Source organism: Equus quagga, chromosome 5 (genome assembly GCF_021613505.1).
Source record: "Equus quagga isolate Etosha38 chromosome 5, UCLA_HA_Equagga_1.0, whole genome shotgun sequence".
NCBI classification, from domain to species: Eukaryota; Metazoa; Chordata; class Mammalia; order Perissodactyla; family Equidae; genus Equus; species Equus quagga.
Window position 1 is genome coordinate 138,055,179 of NC_060271.1, and position 19,943 is coordinate 138,075,121.

At 44.8% G+C, this 19,943-nt stretch overlaps 1 protein-coding gene across 1 annotated transcript in view; it reads left to right on the forward strand.

Moving 5' to 3' along the window:
- Positions 1-19,943, forward strand: part of MYT1L (myelin transcription factor 1 like) — a 155,501-nt gene that overhangs the window by 71,666 nt on the left and 63,892 nt on the right. Inside the window, exons 10-14 of the mRNA XM_046660145.1 lie at positions 937-939; positions 1,107-1,357; positions 3,640-3,876; positions 5,633-5,754; positions 6,633-6,701. Of these exons, the coding sequence (XP_046516101.1) occupies positions 937-939; positions 1,107-1,357; positions 3,640-3,876; positions 5,633-5,754; positions 6,633-6,701 (682 nt within the window). The remainder of the gene's footprint in view (positions 1-936; positions 940-1,106; positions 1,358-3,639; positions 3,877-5,632; positions 5,755-6,632; positions 6,702-19,943) is intronic.

Here is a 19,943-nt window from a genome sequence, read left to right on the forward strand (position 1 = left end):
TGGATCTCCTGGCCCTCTAGGTTCACCTTTGAGTAATTCCTCACTCCACGGGATCATAGTGAGACATCTGACCCCTGAGCAAATGGACATCCTGTGACTTTAATGACCCTGGCAATGGTAATCGGGCCCATGCTAGTCAATCGTCCATCCATCATCTTCTCATCCGTGCGTGCTAAAGGGAATTTTTAAACAGCCCTAAGAAACAACACTTGCTCCTGAGTACCTGGTTGGCTGTTAGTGACACTGGTTGCTCAGAAAGGAATCCTGTGAGTGAAGGTCCATGCAAGGGACATGGAGGCCATTCCGATAAAACAGGTGGGCCAGTGTGTGGCCCGTATGTGACTGCCTGTGTGCCTGCGCATCACTGAGCAGCCACTCTGCCGTGTTTGTGTTTATCTGGGCTTGTCCACATCCACGGTGGGGTGCCATTCTCACCCCTTTGCTGGCACCCTTTACCATATGGCTCTTTACTGGAATCGTAGGATAAGACTTTTCTTGAGGAAAAGGGTGTATCAGTCACATTGGTCTGCACCCCCGGCCCAAATGCCACCTCCCAAAGTTCAGGTTCCCCAGGTCCTGCAGGTGACTGGGTCACGTGCACACAGGACGGTGAGCCCCCACTGGCGCTGTGGCCCCTTCTGGCTGGAAGGAGCAGCTGGTCTCTTGAGGGGTGGGGGGTCTGTGGGGCCCCCGTCACCCAGGGAGGTGATGCGCTGTCATGACGGGGAGCATCCCTCCTCGGGCCTTGGCCAGGCTGGTGCCTGGTCACTTCCCGAAATCCTGGTGGCTGAGTCCTAACCAGGTGTGTGCCTTTAAACAGATGACGTAATGTATGCCACGTGCAGCCTGTGCAAGAGACGGAGGCATATTCTCATCCTGCTCATCCCTAACACCGCTCCTTCAACGACATGCAACATTAAAAGGGAAAAAAGCCAGATGGTTTCTTTTCCCTTACGAATCAGTCCGTGCCCCTTTGATACTGTGTGTTACCTACAAGGCTGGCGGGAGGGGCGCGGGTGGCGGGGCACTGCCGGGCGCTGTCCTTCTGTCTGCTGTTGCCCTGGGCGGCGGGGACCCGAGTCATCCCTGTCCCCGTGTCTCCCCAGCGAAGCGGTACTGCAAGAACGCCAGCCCCAGCAGCAGCACCACGAGCAGCTACGCGCCCAGCAGCAGCAGCAACCTCAGCTGTGGCGGCGGCAGCAGTGCCAGCAGCACATGTAGCAAGAGCAGCTTCGACTACACGCACGACATGGAGGCGGCCCACATGGCGGCCACGGCCATCCTCAACCTGTCTACCCGCTGCCGCGAGATGCCGCAGAACCTGTCCACCAAGCCGCAGGACCTGTGCACTGCGCGGGTACGCACACTTGGCAGGTGGCCCCACCTGGCGGGCCGGGGGAGGCGGGGCTGGAGTACGTCCCCCCTGAGGTCACGCCAGCCACCTAGAGACATGCCCAGAGCAGCAGCCTGTGCCCCAAAGGCTGCTTCGCTTTGCACCTGCCCTCAGCAAAGACTTCATCTCACAAAGCGTCTTTCTAGTTGAAGCTTTTCTTAGAGGAGCCTTAATAGCACATGGTCCAAAGAGGACTTGTGTTCTAAACCAGGAGAAATTGTCAGGTCTTTCAGATTGACGTGTGTAAATGGACCCTCCTCCTTAGGATCCAGAATCATTTCTGTAAACAAAGCACACCACACGACCCTCATGTAGTTTGAAATGGCTGCACAGAGTGCAGAGAACTAAAGAAGTAATGTGCCTTGAACAGTAAGCATAAGGAGGGTTGTGTAGCTCTGTTGTCAAGTAAAACGCAGGACTGTCCCCCTACGAGCGCTCCCAGTAGGCCACCCAGAATACAAGGAAACAAAGAAAGTAAAAATCCGATTTGCACACGGACTGCTTAGTCATGCAGTTACAGCCAGATTTCATTAGCTCAGAAACATCGCAGATGCTAAACGTATGCAATATTTACGGGGGTTTTATCATTTTGATTTTCTTGTCAGTGGACTGACTACTTGTGCTGAGAGCAGGAGAGAGAGAACCCTTCAGGCTGCAGCAGGGAGCTCCAAGAGTTGCCTTGCAAGGCCACTAGGTGGCCTGGAGACGCAGGCGGTGCCCGCGCGGCGCATTGTGTTCTCAGAGGACAAGTGAGCAGGCAGACGTGGTCGGTCACCTCCTCTCCAGAAAACAAAGGGTCTCTCTCCATTACCTAAAGCTGCTCGGCCATGCACCATGAGCTCACAACCCTGACAGTAGTTGTTATAAATAATTGTAATTTATATGAATGGAGAAAGGTCAGTAATTTTATATTTTGCAAATGCTTTCTTTTCTATTAATATTTTTATTCCTAGATTTAGGAGAAGCGTCAGGGGCATGCGATTTCCCTGGTGATCAGGGTTGCTAAATGCAAGGCTAGCGTGGAAGAGATTCTGTGGCAAGAAAACAAAGAAGTAACCTCTTCCAATTTTTTTCACGTTATTAAAATTAAACTAAGACTGAGAGAATTAAATCCAACATGATTAAGGCTAAATTAGTAGGAAAGCTTGAAATCAGGAGGGCACTTTGACAAAAAGAGTTCAGGCAGAATAATGCTCTATAATTTATCAAGGTAACAGCCCCAAGGATGGGATTTTCATTCCAGGCATCCTCCCTCCGTTGTTACATCCAGAGGCAGGAGCTGCTAAACATTTAAGGAGGCAGCCGCTTACAGGCCAGCTCGGAAATCAGATTTCTGCTCAAGAGAGTGTAACTCTCTGGGAAAAAATGGAGGCTTGTTAGGGGTGTTTTGATTTTTCTTCCTCTGTCCTCCACATGGCCCTCCTTTTCTCCCTCTTCCTGAGAGGGAGGCTCCGAAGAATTCTGGTTCTATTTCAAAGCATCACTCAAAACAAAGCCTTGCCCTGTACCTCTTTGTTTTTTCTAAACCAGTTGACTAAGTTGCAGGTTTGCTGAAATGCGGAGTGGTCAGACCACAGCCACTGCAGTAGGGCATTCTGAACTGCAGTGGCAGACAGATGGAGATATCTCTCTTGAAATGGAAATTCTCTTCATCACAGGATTTTGTATTAGAAAGTAAATTCTAGTTCCTTCTCCTTCCTCCCTCCATCCCTCTACTTCTTTTATTTTCCTCCTCTCCAAGCCTTGAAGTGTTAGCATCAATGAAACTGAAGGGGAATTTTTAAGTATATATACATTTTTAAACCTATATCTATATATTTTTTACACAGACACATGCATATATTGCTGATCTCTTAAGACATATTTGAACTGGAATAGAATTCAAATTCAGCACTTGTTTGATTTTCTTCTGGCCAGGCTTATTTCTAAAAGCATAGATGTGTTGGGGGTAAAAAAGAAGATAAAGATTGATGATAGATAAAGGACAGATAGGTGATAGAAAAGTGATAGATAAGTAAATAGAAAAGAGACAGACGACAGATGATAGACAGATGATACATGATTAGTAGATAGTGCCTGTCTCGCAGCTAAGCACAGGATGGCAGAAATGGACGGAGGGATGACTTCTGCTCACCCTGGGGGCTTGTGTAAATGAGAGTGTGGCGTCTGGATTCTGGTCTGCCTGAAGGCAGGGCTGTGGCCTTGGGGATGCCATCGACCAGTCACCCTGTCTCTCTGTCCCACAGAACCCTGACATGGAAGTGGATGAGAACGGCACTCTGGACCTCAGCATGAACAAGCAGAGGCCACGAGAGGGCTGCTGCCCCATTCTGACCCCCCTGGAGCCCATGTCCCCGCAGCAGCAGGCGGTGATGAACAGTCGGTGTTTCCAGCTGAGCGAGGGGGACTGCTGGGACCTGCCAGTAGACTACACCAAAATGAAACCCGGGAGGATAGATGAGGATGATCCCAAAGAGATTACTGTATGTCCTTTTCATTGACCTATCTCTGTCCACTCCGAATTTAAGGCTGGGCGTCAGCTGGGAGAGAATGCCCTTAGCACACACCATAAGAGAAAACGTCTTTTCTCTTCAAATTAGACCTTTAGATGACTAGGGCTTAGAATATGTTTTTTGTTGACCCAGGAGAGACTTGTGACTAACACGGATTTGGTAAAACAAACCACTGGCTCTTTTAAATGATGATTTGTGTTTTCTAACAAGTGTGTTTGTTACCCTTTCTCTGAGAAAATGTGTTAATAGCATACCAGTTCGTTTTTCTGGGTGACATTTTGATATAATTCAGGATTTTCCTTGCAGGTAGGAAATTATAATGAGAGTCTTAACTACTTAAATGGTCAACTGTGAGCTATTAATCAGCTAGCTCTTTGAAGCTAAGGACAGTGCTAAGAAACCTAAAATGTTCAGAAAAGTGCCCTCAGCCTTGGATAAACCATCCCAGCACAGTCACTCAACTCTTTGTTGACAATAATATTACCAAAACACCTATGTCGAGAACATATTTTTGAAGTAGTTACAATTTTCAAATTCACATTATTAAAATAATTATAGTATCATTTATGTTAAGAAAAGAAAAGAGGAAAAACTTGTTCTGTATTGGACTGACTTTTTTCCTCCAGTGTTCAGTTGTGAAAATTAGGACACCTTCTTTATTCACTCAAAAATGGAAATTCTTTTTGAATACAATGGGGAGACCACCATCAAAGCAACAGCATCCTACTGAAACAAGGATGTGGAGAAAAAGGGAAACGTTAGTAGCTACTTGGAGGAATTGTCAGGGAAGGCACCTGTTAATAAGGCCATTACCTCTTAAAGCCTGTTATCTTTATTCTTCAAGCTGACTTCAGTGTCTAGGCACTGTGATAGAGAATAGAATCTGAGTGGCAAGCTAAATTCCAAATTATTTTTCTCTCCTACATTGTTAAATAGTTACTATGAGATAAGGCATGGCAGCTGAATATCCAAATTTATTTTAATTAAAATTAAGCCCTCATAAATCGACAGAAGTATTTTCATCATAGAGATTGTGACAGAAGTAAAAACCACTGTCCCAGTACTCATGAAACACGTCTGCTGAACATTGCCATCTGCAGGAATTTCTGGGTTACTGCAATTGAACCCACTTAGCAAGGGAAATACTTTGCATGAAAAAGAAAATGCTGCAAAGGAATAATTTTAAATTACAGCATTAATCTAAGCTGGCCTTCCCCTGCCCTGGGACTTACAGCACATATGTAGAATTCTCACCAGTGATTAGTAAACACTTCACTCTAAAATATCTTTAGGTATAGTGCTCTAACTTTGCAGGTCACTGTTGAGAAAAGTGTCATATTGGCCGCAATACACAAACAGGTATTTACTGAACGCTGAAGGAGAAAGACTGAGTTGGAAGCAGTCTCTGGTTGCCAGACCTTTATCTGTGAGTACAGCCTACAGAATATCGAATAAGGCCCTGCCCACTGCAGGTTACTAGACCTTTGAAGCTTAGAGCAGTCGATGAGAAACTGAGATCCCCCATAGAAGGGAGAGAGAATCTTTGAACAAAGTTCAGTCTGCATTTTCAGAAGGGGCCTGTCAGGACCAAGGTAGGTGACGATTTTAAAGGTGTAGTCGGGAGAGGTGGCCAGTGCAGAGGCGGCCACCTCCGGGCCGGGCCGGGTCTGTGGTCTGTGTGCTGAACCCTCCTCTGCGTGGCCCTGAAGCTGTCTTTTGCCTGCAGCCGGAAGACCTGGATCCCTTCCAGGAAGCTCTGGAAGAAAGAAGGTATCCAGGGGAGGTGACCATCCCGAGCCCCAAACCCAAGTACCCCCAGTGCAAGGAGAGCAAAAAGGACTTAATAACGTAAGCATAATGGGAGGTGAAATTCTTACTCTTCCTAACTTTCCCTTTCTCTGGCTTATTATTAAAAACCGGATCTGCATATGCCTTGCCGTTTGAGCATGCGACATTCGCAGCATATAAATGTCTCAAACTGCCAGTTGAGTAGAGTGAGAAGCCAGCCGTGGACTCGCTTGTTCCTAACGATGCTCTGTGCTATGGAGACGTCATTTTCATTTAATTCTGTGCATTTTGCAGCTTTTCTTTAGGGTGCTTAAGTCCCCTTGCAGACATTGCAGCTAAACTGGAAACAATGAAACTTTTTTAAAAGTCTTTTTTTTTAAACATACTTACTATTTTGGCTGTTTTTGTTTTTGTTTGGTGGCAGATGTCCAACACCAAGGTGTGATGGGAGTGGTCATGTGACTGGTAATTACGCCTCACATAGAAGGTGTGACTTCATTTTTCTCATGGTGGATTCTGTCTTTTCAATTTATTGTTTTCAGCTTACCTCAACAATGCTGTCAAAGTAAAAACGTTGAATTATGTGTCAACCCTTTGAGTGCTGTACGTTGACCTTTAAAAGCATGCTGATCTATATGTTGTATAATGTCTTTTATTTTTAAATAAACTACCTGAATTTGGAAAATTCTTCACATTTAAACCAAAAAGCACAAATATTCTCATCTGACTTTCTAAAAATTGTTTATTAACAGACCTGCTTTCTTAAATTTATATGTAAACATATGCAGAGTTAATTATACAAAACAATTCAATATACAGCACTTGCCCCCATCGCTTTTCTGCATTGACTTTTTAATTTCGACGTTATGTTGTGTCTGTTCGGGAGCTCCAGCCGGCTAGAGGGCCTACTCACCTGCCTCTTCTGGCCTGTCTTACAGTCTGTCGGGCTGCCCACTGGCTGACAAAAGCATTCGAAGCATGCTGGCCACCAGCTCACAAGAACTCAAGTAAGACTTAACGAAAATCATTCTCTTTTAAAAATCTGTTCACTTAGTAGTAACTAAGAGGATGTGTCATTTGAGAAGAAAAAATGTCTTTAAGGAAGCACCTGTGCACATCAGCGCCTCAGTTTGGCCCTCAGGATTGGCTCCTCAGGACTCCAGTCACTTTTCTGGACAGTCCATTCTGCCTTCTCCCTCTCATTGATCTCTGGCTCTTTCATATCATGTCCTTCCTGTCTTGAATTTTCTAAAGCATAAGTATTTTCTCTCCAGATGTGCATGCACATGGAAGGGAAGTTTTAAGAGTTACTCAAACTTTTAGGAAATGATTTTAATTCAAAAAGTCAAAAATTGATTTTTTAAAAGTCAGTAGTTAATATGAGTATTTAAAATATGGACATTTAAATAACACTAATGACAGAAACCCACCACAATAATGGCTAATTCCTTAAGCACACTGTGGCTATAGCTGTTAATACTCTTTAGGACAGCAGTGACTCCGCTCAGTGATGTGTGTAGTCAGGCATTCACCAGGCACAGACCCCACATCGCTCTGGTTGTTTATCTCCTCTCCCCTCTGCCTGTGATTTCTTCTATGTTTTAAACATAAATCTGGTCACCTACATTATGCCACCAGTCTAAGGTTTTTCTTCTTTGTGTGTGTGTGTGTATATATATATAATGAACATATTCACTTCCTAGAGAAGTTTTGGAAGAAGTCAGTACAAGTGATAGAAAGCATAGTAAAACCTTTGCTACTAGTCAGAGTAGACATTCAGTGGTATGCAAGGAAAGAGGGTCAATACCTGAAAGAGAGTTCCAAAGAATAATGAGAACCAAGAGCCCAAAATAATTGTTTTTAATTACCTGGCATGTTATAAATATCATCATGTCAAATCGCTTGGCTTCCACCGCTTGGAAACAGTTTCATTGCCCACGTGGAGAAAACGCCATTTCCAGACCTCTTTGATTCCTTCCCAGGACCCTACCCCGCTCCCGATCCCGCAGCAGTAGAGCAGGGCTATCACAGAGCGTAGGTTCTGTTTCACACCGTGTCATTTTTTGCAGGATCCCTGTCCAAGGCCCTAGCGCCATAGATCACCTGCTCATGTTCAGTGACCTCCTGAACTAGCCCTTTCGTCACGAGACTCTTGGAGTTTTCTTCATGGCGTGTAAACACCTGGAGGGCATCCTCTTACTTAACAGCTCTAAAGTCTGTAGCACCATCCACGCAGTGCGTAATGGACAAATAGCTTTTAGAACCTCAAAACGGACAGAATTAGCAAGAACAACTCAATCCACTTTGTTAAGGCATCTTTTTTCATGGGTTGAAACCATATTTCCCTCATGGTGAAAACATGATTAACTGCGCTTGGAACTTGGCCCACACATCAGAACATGGCAACTTTCCTTTGAATTTCTTGATGAGGAATACTTTGCAAAGTTTGGCATATCTCCAGTTCCACCAGGCAAGCTGTAAACAAGAAAACAGCCATTGCACACCTTGTATCTAGTATTGCTTCTAACTGGTCAGTGTGTCAAGGGCCCCAGAGACCAGAACAGTTTTCTGAGAGGTCTAGTTTCTGCCGGTTTGCATCCCTTGACTCTGGGCTTAGAAGTTTCTGTTGATCTGAAGTTCCAAGTAGACCTGCCACTTCTCCAGTTTCAGCACTTTCTTCTTCTCTTATTTCATCTTGGAAGGTGGGGTGCTGGTCCTCACCGTCAGTATCTTCAGGGAGAGGCAATTTGCCCTTCCCGTCCTCCAGGGCAGTTCCAGGTGGTCGGTCCCCTCTCCAGCCTCTTCCTGGATGGGAGAACTTATCCTCCAGAGAGCAATGGCTTTTTGCTAATTTTGCCTGATCTAAAAACCACACTCATTTCTAAACTTGTCTTTGGTTAACCCATTTTGGTTGACCTTTTCTAGGAAATCTAAACTTGACCAATTTTCTGAAATGGTCCGTTTTTATTAATGAATCTTCAAGACTAGGGATTTCAATTAAATGTCTACTGTAAAAAGTCTAATATTTAAAAGACCAATGTTCATTTGATGGTATGTCTTTCTAAACTGAGGAAACCATAGATTATAATATTTTTTCCTTTAGCCTCTTAATTGATGCTACCCCTCCATCTATTACTTTTTTGTCTGAGTCACAAAGGTCTCTCAGGTGGCTTTCCCATGCATGGGAGCATGGATTAATCCCTTTAAGGTTTACAACTGCTTCCTCTAGAATAATTCATGCATTTGCCCTTTTCAATAGATTTTTCTTTACACATGTTTTTGAAAGCTTTGGTCAATTCTCCTTGCAGCAGCCTTTTACCTGATTAAGAGTGAAATCGCATTATTCATTGTACGATGCACAATCTCTACTTCTTCATAAAGACATATTAGAAAGTGGGTCCCAATTACCTCAAAAAATGTTCTCTATTATGCATCAGCTAAGAAATGGAATTTTCTGGAAATGTTCCTCTTGTCACTTCTAACACTGACTTTTGACAGTTGGCCATTAACAGGACATCCTTGATCACAGACAGATGAGTTTTGCCAGATAAACTCTGGGTCTTGGGTCCTCAAACCTTTTAAACTTCCTAAGATAACACTTTGCTCGGTTCTTATCCAGAGCAACACATGTGGGACTTTCTTAAAAAGAAGTTGATAATTTTATGTCTAATTACGTACAATATGTAAACTGAAAATGTATTAAAATTTAATGTGTACGTGAACGTCATTCAGACTCTGCGGCTACTGCTTTCTCTGGTCCCTAGTCCATCTGATGTAGAAAACATAGTTCGGGGGCTCGGAAGTAAGATAGGAAACAGCACTGGTACAAACCAAGCTTCCGGGAGGCAGACAGGCATAGCCGCAGTTCAGAAAGCCCCGTGACTTGCAGATCCTTCGAAGCGGATGCTTATTATGTTGTATAAATGTTCCAAGAGCCTGCCTCGCGATGCTGTGAGGATCCCTGGCCCTGGCACTGGCTGAGACCTCAGGTCAAAAGAAACAAAGAACAAAAGTGCTCAAAGTAAAGTGATTTTTCGGTGAGAACTCTGCCTACGGTGGGCTCTGATTCGGAAGGGAAGTTTCTTCTCTTAAATTTCACTCGCTAAGATTACCTGAAAGTAGCAACTTGAAAGAACTTGCAAATTGAAAGAACTTATCAGCCTTTTTTTTTTTTGAGAAATCACATCCTCCCAGCCAGGAGTTCTCTTTCCTGCTCCAGATGCCTGATCACTTGCAGACATGGGCATGATGTAGGTGTTTTAGCCATCTCAGTAACCAATTTAAGCCAAATCAAAACTGATTTCAATCAGAGGCAATTAGCTCTAAAAATGGGCCCCCAGATTGGCTTCCATTTATACTTTGGTTGGCCAAATTTAGATACCTCCTTATTATTCGTATCTTTATCTTATAATACCACGATTCATGTCATTAGTATAACTCCTTGCAGGAAAAGGAGTCGTAGATCCCTGGTTCATCTTTACTTCTTGATGTTAGAACTTTGAGTTAATCATCATAGGGAAGCGATAGGGGTCCTACGTTTTGGTTCTCTGCCCTTTAGAATATGCTCTTGTTTGTTCTGTAGTCTCTCAGCACATATCCACCGTAGACACAGAGGAATTTTAACCATGTAGACCATAAACCTTTTTTTTTAACCTGGTTACATTTATTTTAAAATAAACGAATCAAATAATTAAAATTCTGAACTTATGGCAAGATATTGTTTTTCTCTGAAGGCTACTTATTTCTAGAATTTGCTAGGGCTTATTTTCTCAGCTATAACAGTAATGCAGGTGGCAGAAAGACTGCTTACCAGGGTCTGACAGAGCCTCCCTCCTCCAGCCTTTATGGTTCAGAGTGCAGGAAGTTCACCCACTTTCACTGCACCCCAGGTCCTTAGAAATAGTCCTCACTTCCACCATCTTTAGCCTCATGGTTCACAATAGGAAATCCACAGAACTTCGTGAATGACACCTGCCCTGGCCTCAAGGGGCTGGGTTCTTTAACAGACCGTATTTCCTTATCAGAGGGATGTGCTGCCTGCTGTGTGCGCTTAGCTCCTTTGTGATGGAACTTATTGTAAGGTTCCAGCCTCCACTTTGGGGAAGGCAGGCAACACACCATCTTTCACTTCCAAGAGTATCCCTGGGACACCCTCCTTTCCGTGAGAAAGCTCATTTTATTCTGCAAGCGACACATCTACCTGGGAACGCCTGTGTGCGTGTGAGACCGTCCACGTGCGTGAGTGTGAATGTCTGTGGGTGAGAAGCGAGTGCTGGACTCAGGCTTCTCACGCCCGTACCCTTGATCTCCTGGGACTGAGTGAGCACCACTCAGACTGCTGAGATTTAGCGAGCGCCCAGGAGGCTGCCCCAAAGACATGATGGCACTGCTGACAATCAGACACATCACACTCATGAGGTGCGTGACACTTCACAAAGTGCCCATGCACAGACTGTCTCCTCTGTGAGAAGAGATGCGAGGCTTAGACCCATTCTGCGGATGTGGAAGCTGAGGCCAGGGTGGTTAGGCAGCTCAGGCCAGACCCGTAGACAACAAGTGGCAGTGCAAAACCCGGAGCAAGCATCTTTGCACACATCCAGCCACCTCTTCATGACCAGTACACATTAGGTGTGCTGCTTTGCAACGGAGAATTAAAGGTTTATATGTGACGCAGGCTAGAACCCCACAAACACACACAGTTTTCTCTGTCTGACACTCTCCACATTGGTTTAACCCACACAGGGAGCTAAGCAGGTGATGGGTCCTGGGATACCTAACTTCCAGGTATTGATCATAATCAATTGTGGAAAACTGTTCACAGGCAGTTCCCACAATCAGCTAAATGCGTTTTGTCCTTGCTCTGGGAAGAGCCTAGTCCCACCGTTTATATTTCAACGTCTGTAAGTTTTATAAAGCGTGCACTACAGCATTTTTTTAAATACCCTAAGAAATAAAGCTTGCTGCAAATAGACTTTTATTTTACCGTAATAAATAGGGCCAATTTAAAATAAGTTCAATAAGTTGAACACAATATAGTAAAACTTCTAAAATAGGGATGTTTGGGAATGACTCCAGTTACACACACGAATAAGCATACAAACAAATAACAAACAAAGCAGAGCTACACCACCCAGATCAGGCTTCGCCGAGTTCCTTCCTCGGGGAGTTAACGAGAAAAGCCGTTGTTTGTGTCTGTTTCTGGAGCGCACGGATACTGCCCCTAAGTGTGCACCTCCCTGAGTCACCAGAGGGGCCCCAAGTCGGGGGAAAAACAGAGACTAGACGCTGACGCTGACACGGGTCCTTGGTGGTTTGTTGTCAGATCCCGGCTAAGAATCTTCCCTCCTGTTTCCTTCCCCTTCTGATGGTCAGCATCAGACCCAGACCGTTGCTGAGGAAGAGCTCCAGGTGTTTGGGTTTGGGGTCATATTTTAATCACCTTTAACTAACGGTGTTCACTCGTAAACCAACCAAAAACAAACAAAACAGAAACCTTCAGCATTTGATTCACTTTATGAAGGGGTCTGTGCTTTACAGAAACACTGTACAGTTCTCCAGCAGTATTTGAAATGTGTTTAGGACTTGTTCACGCCCCACCATCTTCCAGGTTCCGATGCAGGTTATGGTAAAATTCACGGAGTGAAAAATCAGACCTAGGTCATTAAAGGAAGAGAGAGATGTGGAATAGGCACAGGTTTTCATGACTAGATTATTTGTGCAAGATAAAATGCAGTGGGGTCCCCAGTCACACAGGACATTGCTGAACCCCCTGTGCCTCAGTTTCCTGGTCTGTGAAATGGGATTGTCCTGGTACCAGGCACAGAACAGACATTCAGTAGATATTATTATTAACAATATCAACCACAAAAATCTCACAGCTCCTTTTAAATTGTTGGGAAATTAATACTGTGAAAACAGTAAGCAGACTTCAAAGAAGGATAATATAGAGGTTAATTTAATATCTACTGAATGACTCTGTCTCCACCCCCTTTTAGGTTGTCCAGAAATAAGGAGAACTCTAATTCTCTCCAGAATCTTTTGAGCCTCCAGCTTTGGAGGACTTCACGTGAAGTCCTTTCATTAAAAAAGAAAAACACCAGAGAAGAAAAGACAGTGCTGCAGTCAGATCTGTTAGATAGTCTGGGAAATTTTTCTAGAACGTTGGGTGGAGGTGTGCCCTGATTGTGTCCTGACATGTTCACATGGTGTGTGTGCTGTGTGTGTGTCCTAGCGCAGGCTGTTTACATTGAGGTGTCACAGTCTGGTGTGTGCACCATGTAGTCAATACACACATCCCAGCTGCCCGGCCCCTGACTGTTCCCTGGCCGTCGTTTCTGTACTCTGTGCTCACACCCAATGGCCCTTCAGTAGAGAGGGACAATCTAGAAACCCCCTAAGCTTCTAGGTGGAAGCATAAACCATGAGACGACATTTGCAGGAAAACCATAAGCTAAGCTGTGTGGTTCATTCATTTATTTAGGTTTAAAACATACAATCAGCACCCAGAGATAAGACATAGTTTCTGCCCACAAGGAACTCATGGTCAATTTTTTAAGGAAGACCAACAAGAAACAAAAAAGGTTATATCCAGAGCAACCTGGGGCAGCATGGAGCAGAGAGGCGACACACATGTTAAGACCATGTGTCAGGGAAAGATGTCTGGTCATCAGGCAGGTTTGGGCTCAGTCTGGAAGGATGCTTGGAGCTGGCCTGGTAATGGATGAGCAAGGAAAGAGTTCACACGGAGGGGAGGCGAGCCCATAGGTGTGTGGGGCCTTGTGAGCCCACTTCCCGCACCTGGCAAAGGGTCAGCTGGTGAGAGCTGCAGGGGCTGGAGTGGGACACGTCCTGTTGGACTGGGTCCTGAAGCTCAGCTGTGGCCTGGATGACCAGAGTTTGGCAGCAGACTGACAGGGAAAGGAGGCTGGGAGAGGGTGTCAGGGCAGGGAAACACTTGCAGTGAGGCAGAGCTGAGGGCACGGGGCCGAGGGAGATTCTGAGAGTGGCACTGGCAAATTCGCTTTCCCCTCGGCCATTGGAGGCGAGACTCCTAGGCTCCCTTCCTGGACACGGGGTTCGACTCCCCATGGTCACTGCAGACAAGGTCACACCTGTGTAGAGCTAATGGTCACAGGTTCAGTCTGAGGGGCCGGCATGTGAACAATGGCTCCTCGAAGGAAGTCTGATCAGGCACCACCTGCCAGGAATGTGGTTTTCAAATGGGCTGCCCACGTGGCCCATGAGTGCTCTTGAGAACCTGCTTAGGCACCTTCCCCCAGCGAAATGAGGGATTTGTGAGACCACTGGGAGGCCCGCCTTGAAAATCCAGTCTTCGTCTTGCTCCTGGAAAAGGAAATTTTAAGTTGTTCATTGATATGTCGTCATCCATTTCCGTCAAAACTAAATGAAGCGTGATGCGTGTAGACAGCACTCCCCAGTCCACAATCAGCTCAGCAACAAAATAATTAAAGCGTCACGTAAAAGCTTGCAGATCTGGGCCTTCCTCGGTAGTCATTGTGGTCAAGGAGTTTTCCCTCAGCAGACTCCACGCCGGGAATGTCAGCACACTTTTACTAAACGGAGGGTGGATTCAATGGACACTCACTTTTTATCTCATCTTCCACCTGCCGTATTTGCTGTCTTTCGGACTCAGCTGTTTGCTTTGCCACTTTAACAGTTTGCACATTAAGCCATTTGAAACGAGTTTGCAGTGACCGTGGTGTGTCTGAACTTAGAGAGGAGCCCCGAGTCTTCCTAAGGAATGGGGAATTTCTGCCTTCATCCAACTGGCTTTGGGATTTTTATGACTTTTATTGTGGCAAACTTGGGGAACATTTTAAATCCAGAATAAGGCCATGAGAAAGATTTTTCTTGTGAACTATTTCTTAACATTCCATTTCCCCTTTCTGAAATGATGACACATTTAATATAGACATCAGAAAGTACTGAATGATCCCGCCTATTTCTAAACAAATAAATAATTTGTCACCTAACCAAATGTAAAATAATGCATCCTCTACAAACTATTTTAAAATTATTCTTTGAATAATATTATTTTTTTAACTTCTGGATTCATTACTTTTCTTTATAAAACGCACGGCGTATTTGATGCACGTGAACAAAAGGAAAAATAGTTTTCCTTACAATTTTAAGTACTGCAGTTTTAAAAGTATTTTAAATATATATACATATATCATTAACTATATATATTATTAGTACACACACACGTGTGTATGCATATACTTTGTGGCTGTTGTCTGCATCGTTAGGCCAGCAATCAAAGCTCGACACGTTTCTGTTCACAAAACATGTTAAATTATTTCTGAGTCTTCTTCATACATCACATCTAGTTAAATTTGGCCTGTCCTAATTACTGGGAATTCTGGTCCTATCTTCATCTCATTCTTGGCCCTCTGGGGTGATTCTGAGAAATGACCTCCCTTCAACTTCACGGGTATGCCATGCTGGTGCCAGACCCCCGGCCCCAGAGGGTCGGTGGTGGACGTGTCTGGCCAGCAAGGACTAGGTTACAGGGGCCTTTAATTGTAAATTTGAGGCTTTATTCCAGTAAACACCTCACTAATTTATAGGTCCCTGGAGCAAAATGAACGAAATTGGAAATAAAGTAGATGTTCCCTTTGGGAAATTATTGACAAGGATTATGGAGGACATCTTTCCCTGGCAGTTTCAGGAGACAGAATCATTCCTTGATTGGGAAGACTCTGCAGGGATGAAATGGCTGTTTCGTGGGCAAGGGAGGGCCCAGGAGCAGAGAGGCTCATGAGCAGCAATCTACCCTATGTCTGTCTTTAACCCGTCTATACATTTATTCCAAAACAATCTGCGATCTTCCAATTCAAGGAAAGCACAGCTCATCTCTTCTCTTCTTTTGTTGCATGTTTACAGAAAGACACACGTCCCCAGCACTAGTGAATTCCATTCATTGTCTCCATTTAAGAAGTCTCTAGGTTCTGCAGGTTCTTAATAGTTTTCTCTAACCACAATTAAGAGATGGAGACATCCTGTCTACCTTCAAACACAATCGAAAATATTGTACTAGTATAAAGAGGTAAGAAGTCCCACTCTTACCTGATATCTTTTAAGAAAAGACATCCAGAGCAAATACTTTCTAATAATAAAAATGAAAATGTGATTTGGCTTTGTGAAATGAGCAACTACAGGGCTGCCAGCAGAACTCTCCGGGATCGAGGAGATGTTCGAGACCTGCGCTGTCCAGTACAGCAGCCACAGCCACGTGCGGCTACGGAGCGCTTGAATGAGGCCACTGTGGCTGAGGAACTGAATTTTTAATTGTATTTAATTTTATTAATTCAAATTAAACAGCCACACGTATCACATGGATACCATATTGCACAGTGACACATAGAATCTTAGACATCATTTATATTGTTCTTTATATATTTTTACCACATTCTAATAAATGTTCAAAAATATTTTATTCCTACAACTGAAAAGTTTATGATTGTTTTATAGCATCTGGATCCTCAAAGTTTGTGTTATATTGTTAAGCCATTGACAAATAGGTTAATCCTTTTATATTTACACACTGTCCTCTTTTTTAAGTTAATGCCATTAGTAGACAGACTATGACATAGATTTCACTATGTCCTGTTTTGAGAACAGGATACTGCGTGTTGCACGGAAACCTCACTCTTTGGGGTATTAGTGCGGCATTCCATGTAAGTTAGTATAAAGTCTGAGTTACGTTATTTTTGAAATATATTCATCTTCATTTCTTTCAAACTTGTACAGAAACTCAAATCTGGTTAAGCAGGTGTTATCAAAGAGAGATCCTTAGGCCACTTTCCTTAGTGACTAAATAAACCTGGCTTCTAATTAGCATATCCATTATTAATACTTGGGGCTTTAAAGTTGTTAGAAGCCTGTTCTCCATTAGTATCTTAAATATTTCTCTTTCAAGTTTGCTTATGCCATTAATTAGCCTACCTATAGAGAAAAACTTGCTACCCAGAGGTGAACTTCAGCAATTCCCTTGTCCCAATTATTGTTGGAGTCTGAATTCTGAAGATGTCATTATAATGCTCTTTTCACAACCCAGGACTTAAATAGATGACTTATTTTAGCTAATTTTCAATCCTAGGGACAACAGAGAGTAGCTCAGTCTTAGCTTTCATGCTCACGGACATGTGACCTTGTGTCATAGGTGCATCCCACCCCTGCTCAGTGTCCCCCACACAGATGTGTGAATGACAAATATTTCTATGGCTTCGGTTCTAACAAACAAAGCAACAACAAAAATTCCCCAGCACCAGGAATCCAGGCAATTGAAGCACACCCCGTCTAGCAGGGCCTTCTGCCTGTGTGAGCTGGGACAAAGGCAGACTCCAGAGAGCTGAGGTCACAAGTGGGTCACAGATGAGAAATGCTTTGTAAAGTGTGATGATATCATCTACATGCAGATAGTTTATCTGATAGAATTAATAACTCACATATTCTTATCTAAGCTTTAAAAAATGACAGCAGGCAAAAGTCCTACATTGTTCCCCCTGATTTGCGTGTAAACCCCTGTTGTATGGGGCCACTGATCTAGGCTCCAGTAGACAGTGAATAGACCAAGCCCCTGTCCTCTGCTGCTTGCTGATAGCCAAGGAAACAGTAGGAGCACAGCCTGCATGCTTAAGGGGACACCAAGGAGGTCAGAGGAGGAGTGACAGGGGAAAGTCCTATATTGTGGAGCGCAGAGGCAGGAGTCAAATCCCATGAGCGCTCATAGGACCTGGCAGGACTTTGAGTTCTATTCCAAGTGAGATGAGTCTTCAGCACAACGGTGACATCGTCCGACATATTTGCACAAATCACTCCAGTTGCCATTAGACAGCAGCGTGTGGGATGGCGAAAGTAACAGGAAACCCAGTTGAGAGGTCTTGACGACTGTCCAGGTTGGGAAAGATGCAGCAATTCAGGTCAGGAGCAATGCAGGGGAAGAGGAGTGGCCAGATTCTGGGGGTACTGTGAGTGGAACTTACAGGATTTGCCAGACGCATGTGAGGTGCGATTGCAAGAAGGCAGGCATGGAAAACACCCACAGGTGTCCCCAGCACCCCAGCTGCAGGAGGAGAGATTTGGGGCGTGCCTAGTTGAATGTGTACATTTGAGGTGCCTGTTGGATACCCATGTGGGGCTGTGGATACCCATGTGGATACACATGTAGGGATACCCATGTGGATACCCACGCAGGGCTGTCGAGGGTGGTAAATAAGTGTGGGGGTTCCGGAGAGAGCTGTGTGAGCCAGTGTGGAGTTCAGGGGAGAGTGGGGCTGGAAGCCTAGGTGTGGGGTCGTCAGCACACAGATGGCAGTTAAAGCTACAAGATGAGATGAATGAGTCACCAGAATTGAGTGTGGACAAAGGAGGACAGCCCCTTCTTGTTCCAGCCAAAACCTGGACCATAGTTCAGCCTCTGGTCTCTGTCTGTTTAGCACTCGGTGGGAGGGGCCCAAGATAATCTCATTACTTTCAGGAAATGAAAATCTTTACAAAATTTTGAAGTCCTGTCACAAATGTTTTCCCTGCAGGTGTCCTGCTGACCCTACAGTTCAGCATTTCTCCTTCATACTGTCACAAAATGCCCATAAGAATGAGGTAGTGTAAAGTTTTCAACTTATTGACCGTGGTAGCCAGCCCCAAACCTCACCATGGGTGTGTATTTAGACAGAATGATATTTCAGAAACCAAAATTGTACATCTGACTTGGGAAGATAGTATAACTATTTGGGGACTACTTCAATACATTTCCAATAATGTGTTTTTCTTGAATACCTTATCAAAGGGACAGGACACAGCCACCAAGGGTGGGCGTATCATTTGCACACTTACACCCTTGATGTTCCCTGGAGCAGGAGGAGGAGCTCACTCCTCGTGGGCTCCTTGGACAAGTCAGGTTGTGGCTCAGGTGATCCTTGGTAGAAGGTCAAGAAAAGGTTAAATGAATGTCTTTAACTTGTGACTGTTCCTGGTGACAATCTGATTATCAAACAGTGAACGGCATCCAGGTTTAGGTGTGCTGGGGCAGGAAGGAGGCAGTGAGGCTGGGTGTAGGTTGGGAGGCCTTTCATGGGAGAAATGCTTTGGTTTTACCTTTAACAGGAAGGATATCCACTCTAGAACTACTTCACCTTGAGGCTTAAAGACAGCTTGAGAGATCCTAAAATGTGTATTTCTTAAAGTAACCATTTAAAAATGTATTCTTATTTCATGGTACTAGAATTACGTGATGCCCTTCCCCTCAAATCGCTTCCAACGCAGGAACCTTCCCTTGTGATGACCTTCCTTGACCCTTTCCTTGATCAAAATCCAACGTGTCCACTGAATCATGGAGCAGGGTCAGCCCTTCACTGAGCCTCTTTATCCCCTCAACCGGGCACAACATTTCACACCCACAAACCCATGGTGCACTGGCTTCTGTCTACAGAGACTGTGTTCCCTCTTAGTCTGTGGCTATTCGGTCACCTGTGCCGTGCACTAGAACGTGGGCTCCCTGAGGGTGTCACTCAGGGCTGCGGTGCTGGCCTCTCCTCACAGCACCCATCAGAACGTTTTGCACGTTGCTGGAATCCATGTCATTAAGTAAATGAGTTAATAAATGAATCAGAATAAATTTATTTGCACAACACAACCTTGTAAGGAACCCATGAACTCTGAAGGGAGAATTGTTGAAGGGCATCAGTGGGGTCACCAGACAGGCCAGCCAAGTGACTTTGGGCAAACGAGGCCACTTCTCTGAGTTCCTGTCTCTCCCTTGTGAAGTGAGGAGATTGGGTGAGATTATCTGGAATGTTTAAGTGACTTTGAAAATTCTATTGCTCTAGATGGAAATGAGGCCATGGTGGTGGCTGCGCTAGATGGTGCCGCCCGTGTGCAGGGGAGAGTGGTACTCACTGCGGTAGTTGTGTGAGTGGTACCCGGTCACATCCAGTCCGTTGCATGTGAAGTCTGTGCTTCAACGTCACACAGAGGTGAAAACACGGCAGCACATGCAGAATGACATGGCTCCAGCCTTGTTCTACTGCCCAGCACACGCCTCATCGCCTGAGCCAGGACAGTCTGATCACTGAGCAAATAGCAGCGGAAAGGCAGACAGTCTTGGCTACTGGACCAAAAGTGGGGGTGGAAGCAGCATCACTGTCCAACAAGAAAGCCCAGCTCCCTTTCAGCTGTGCCCTGAAGCTGCGTGCCAGATTCATGGCCCTGTCTCCACGGCACAGTGA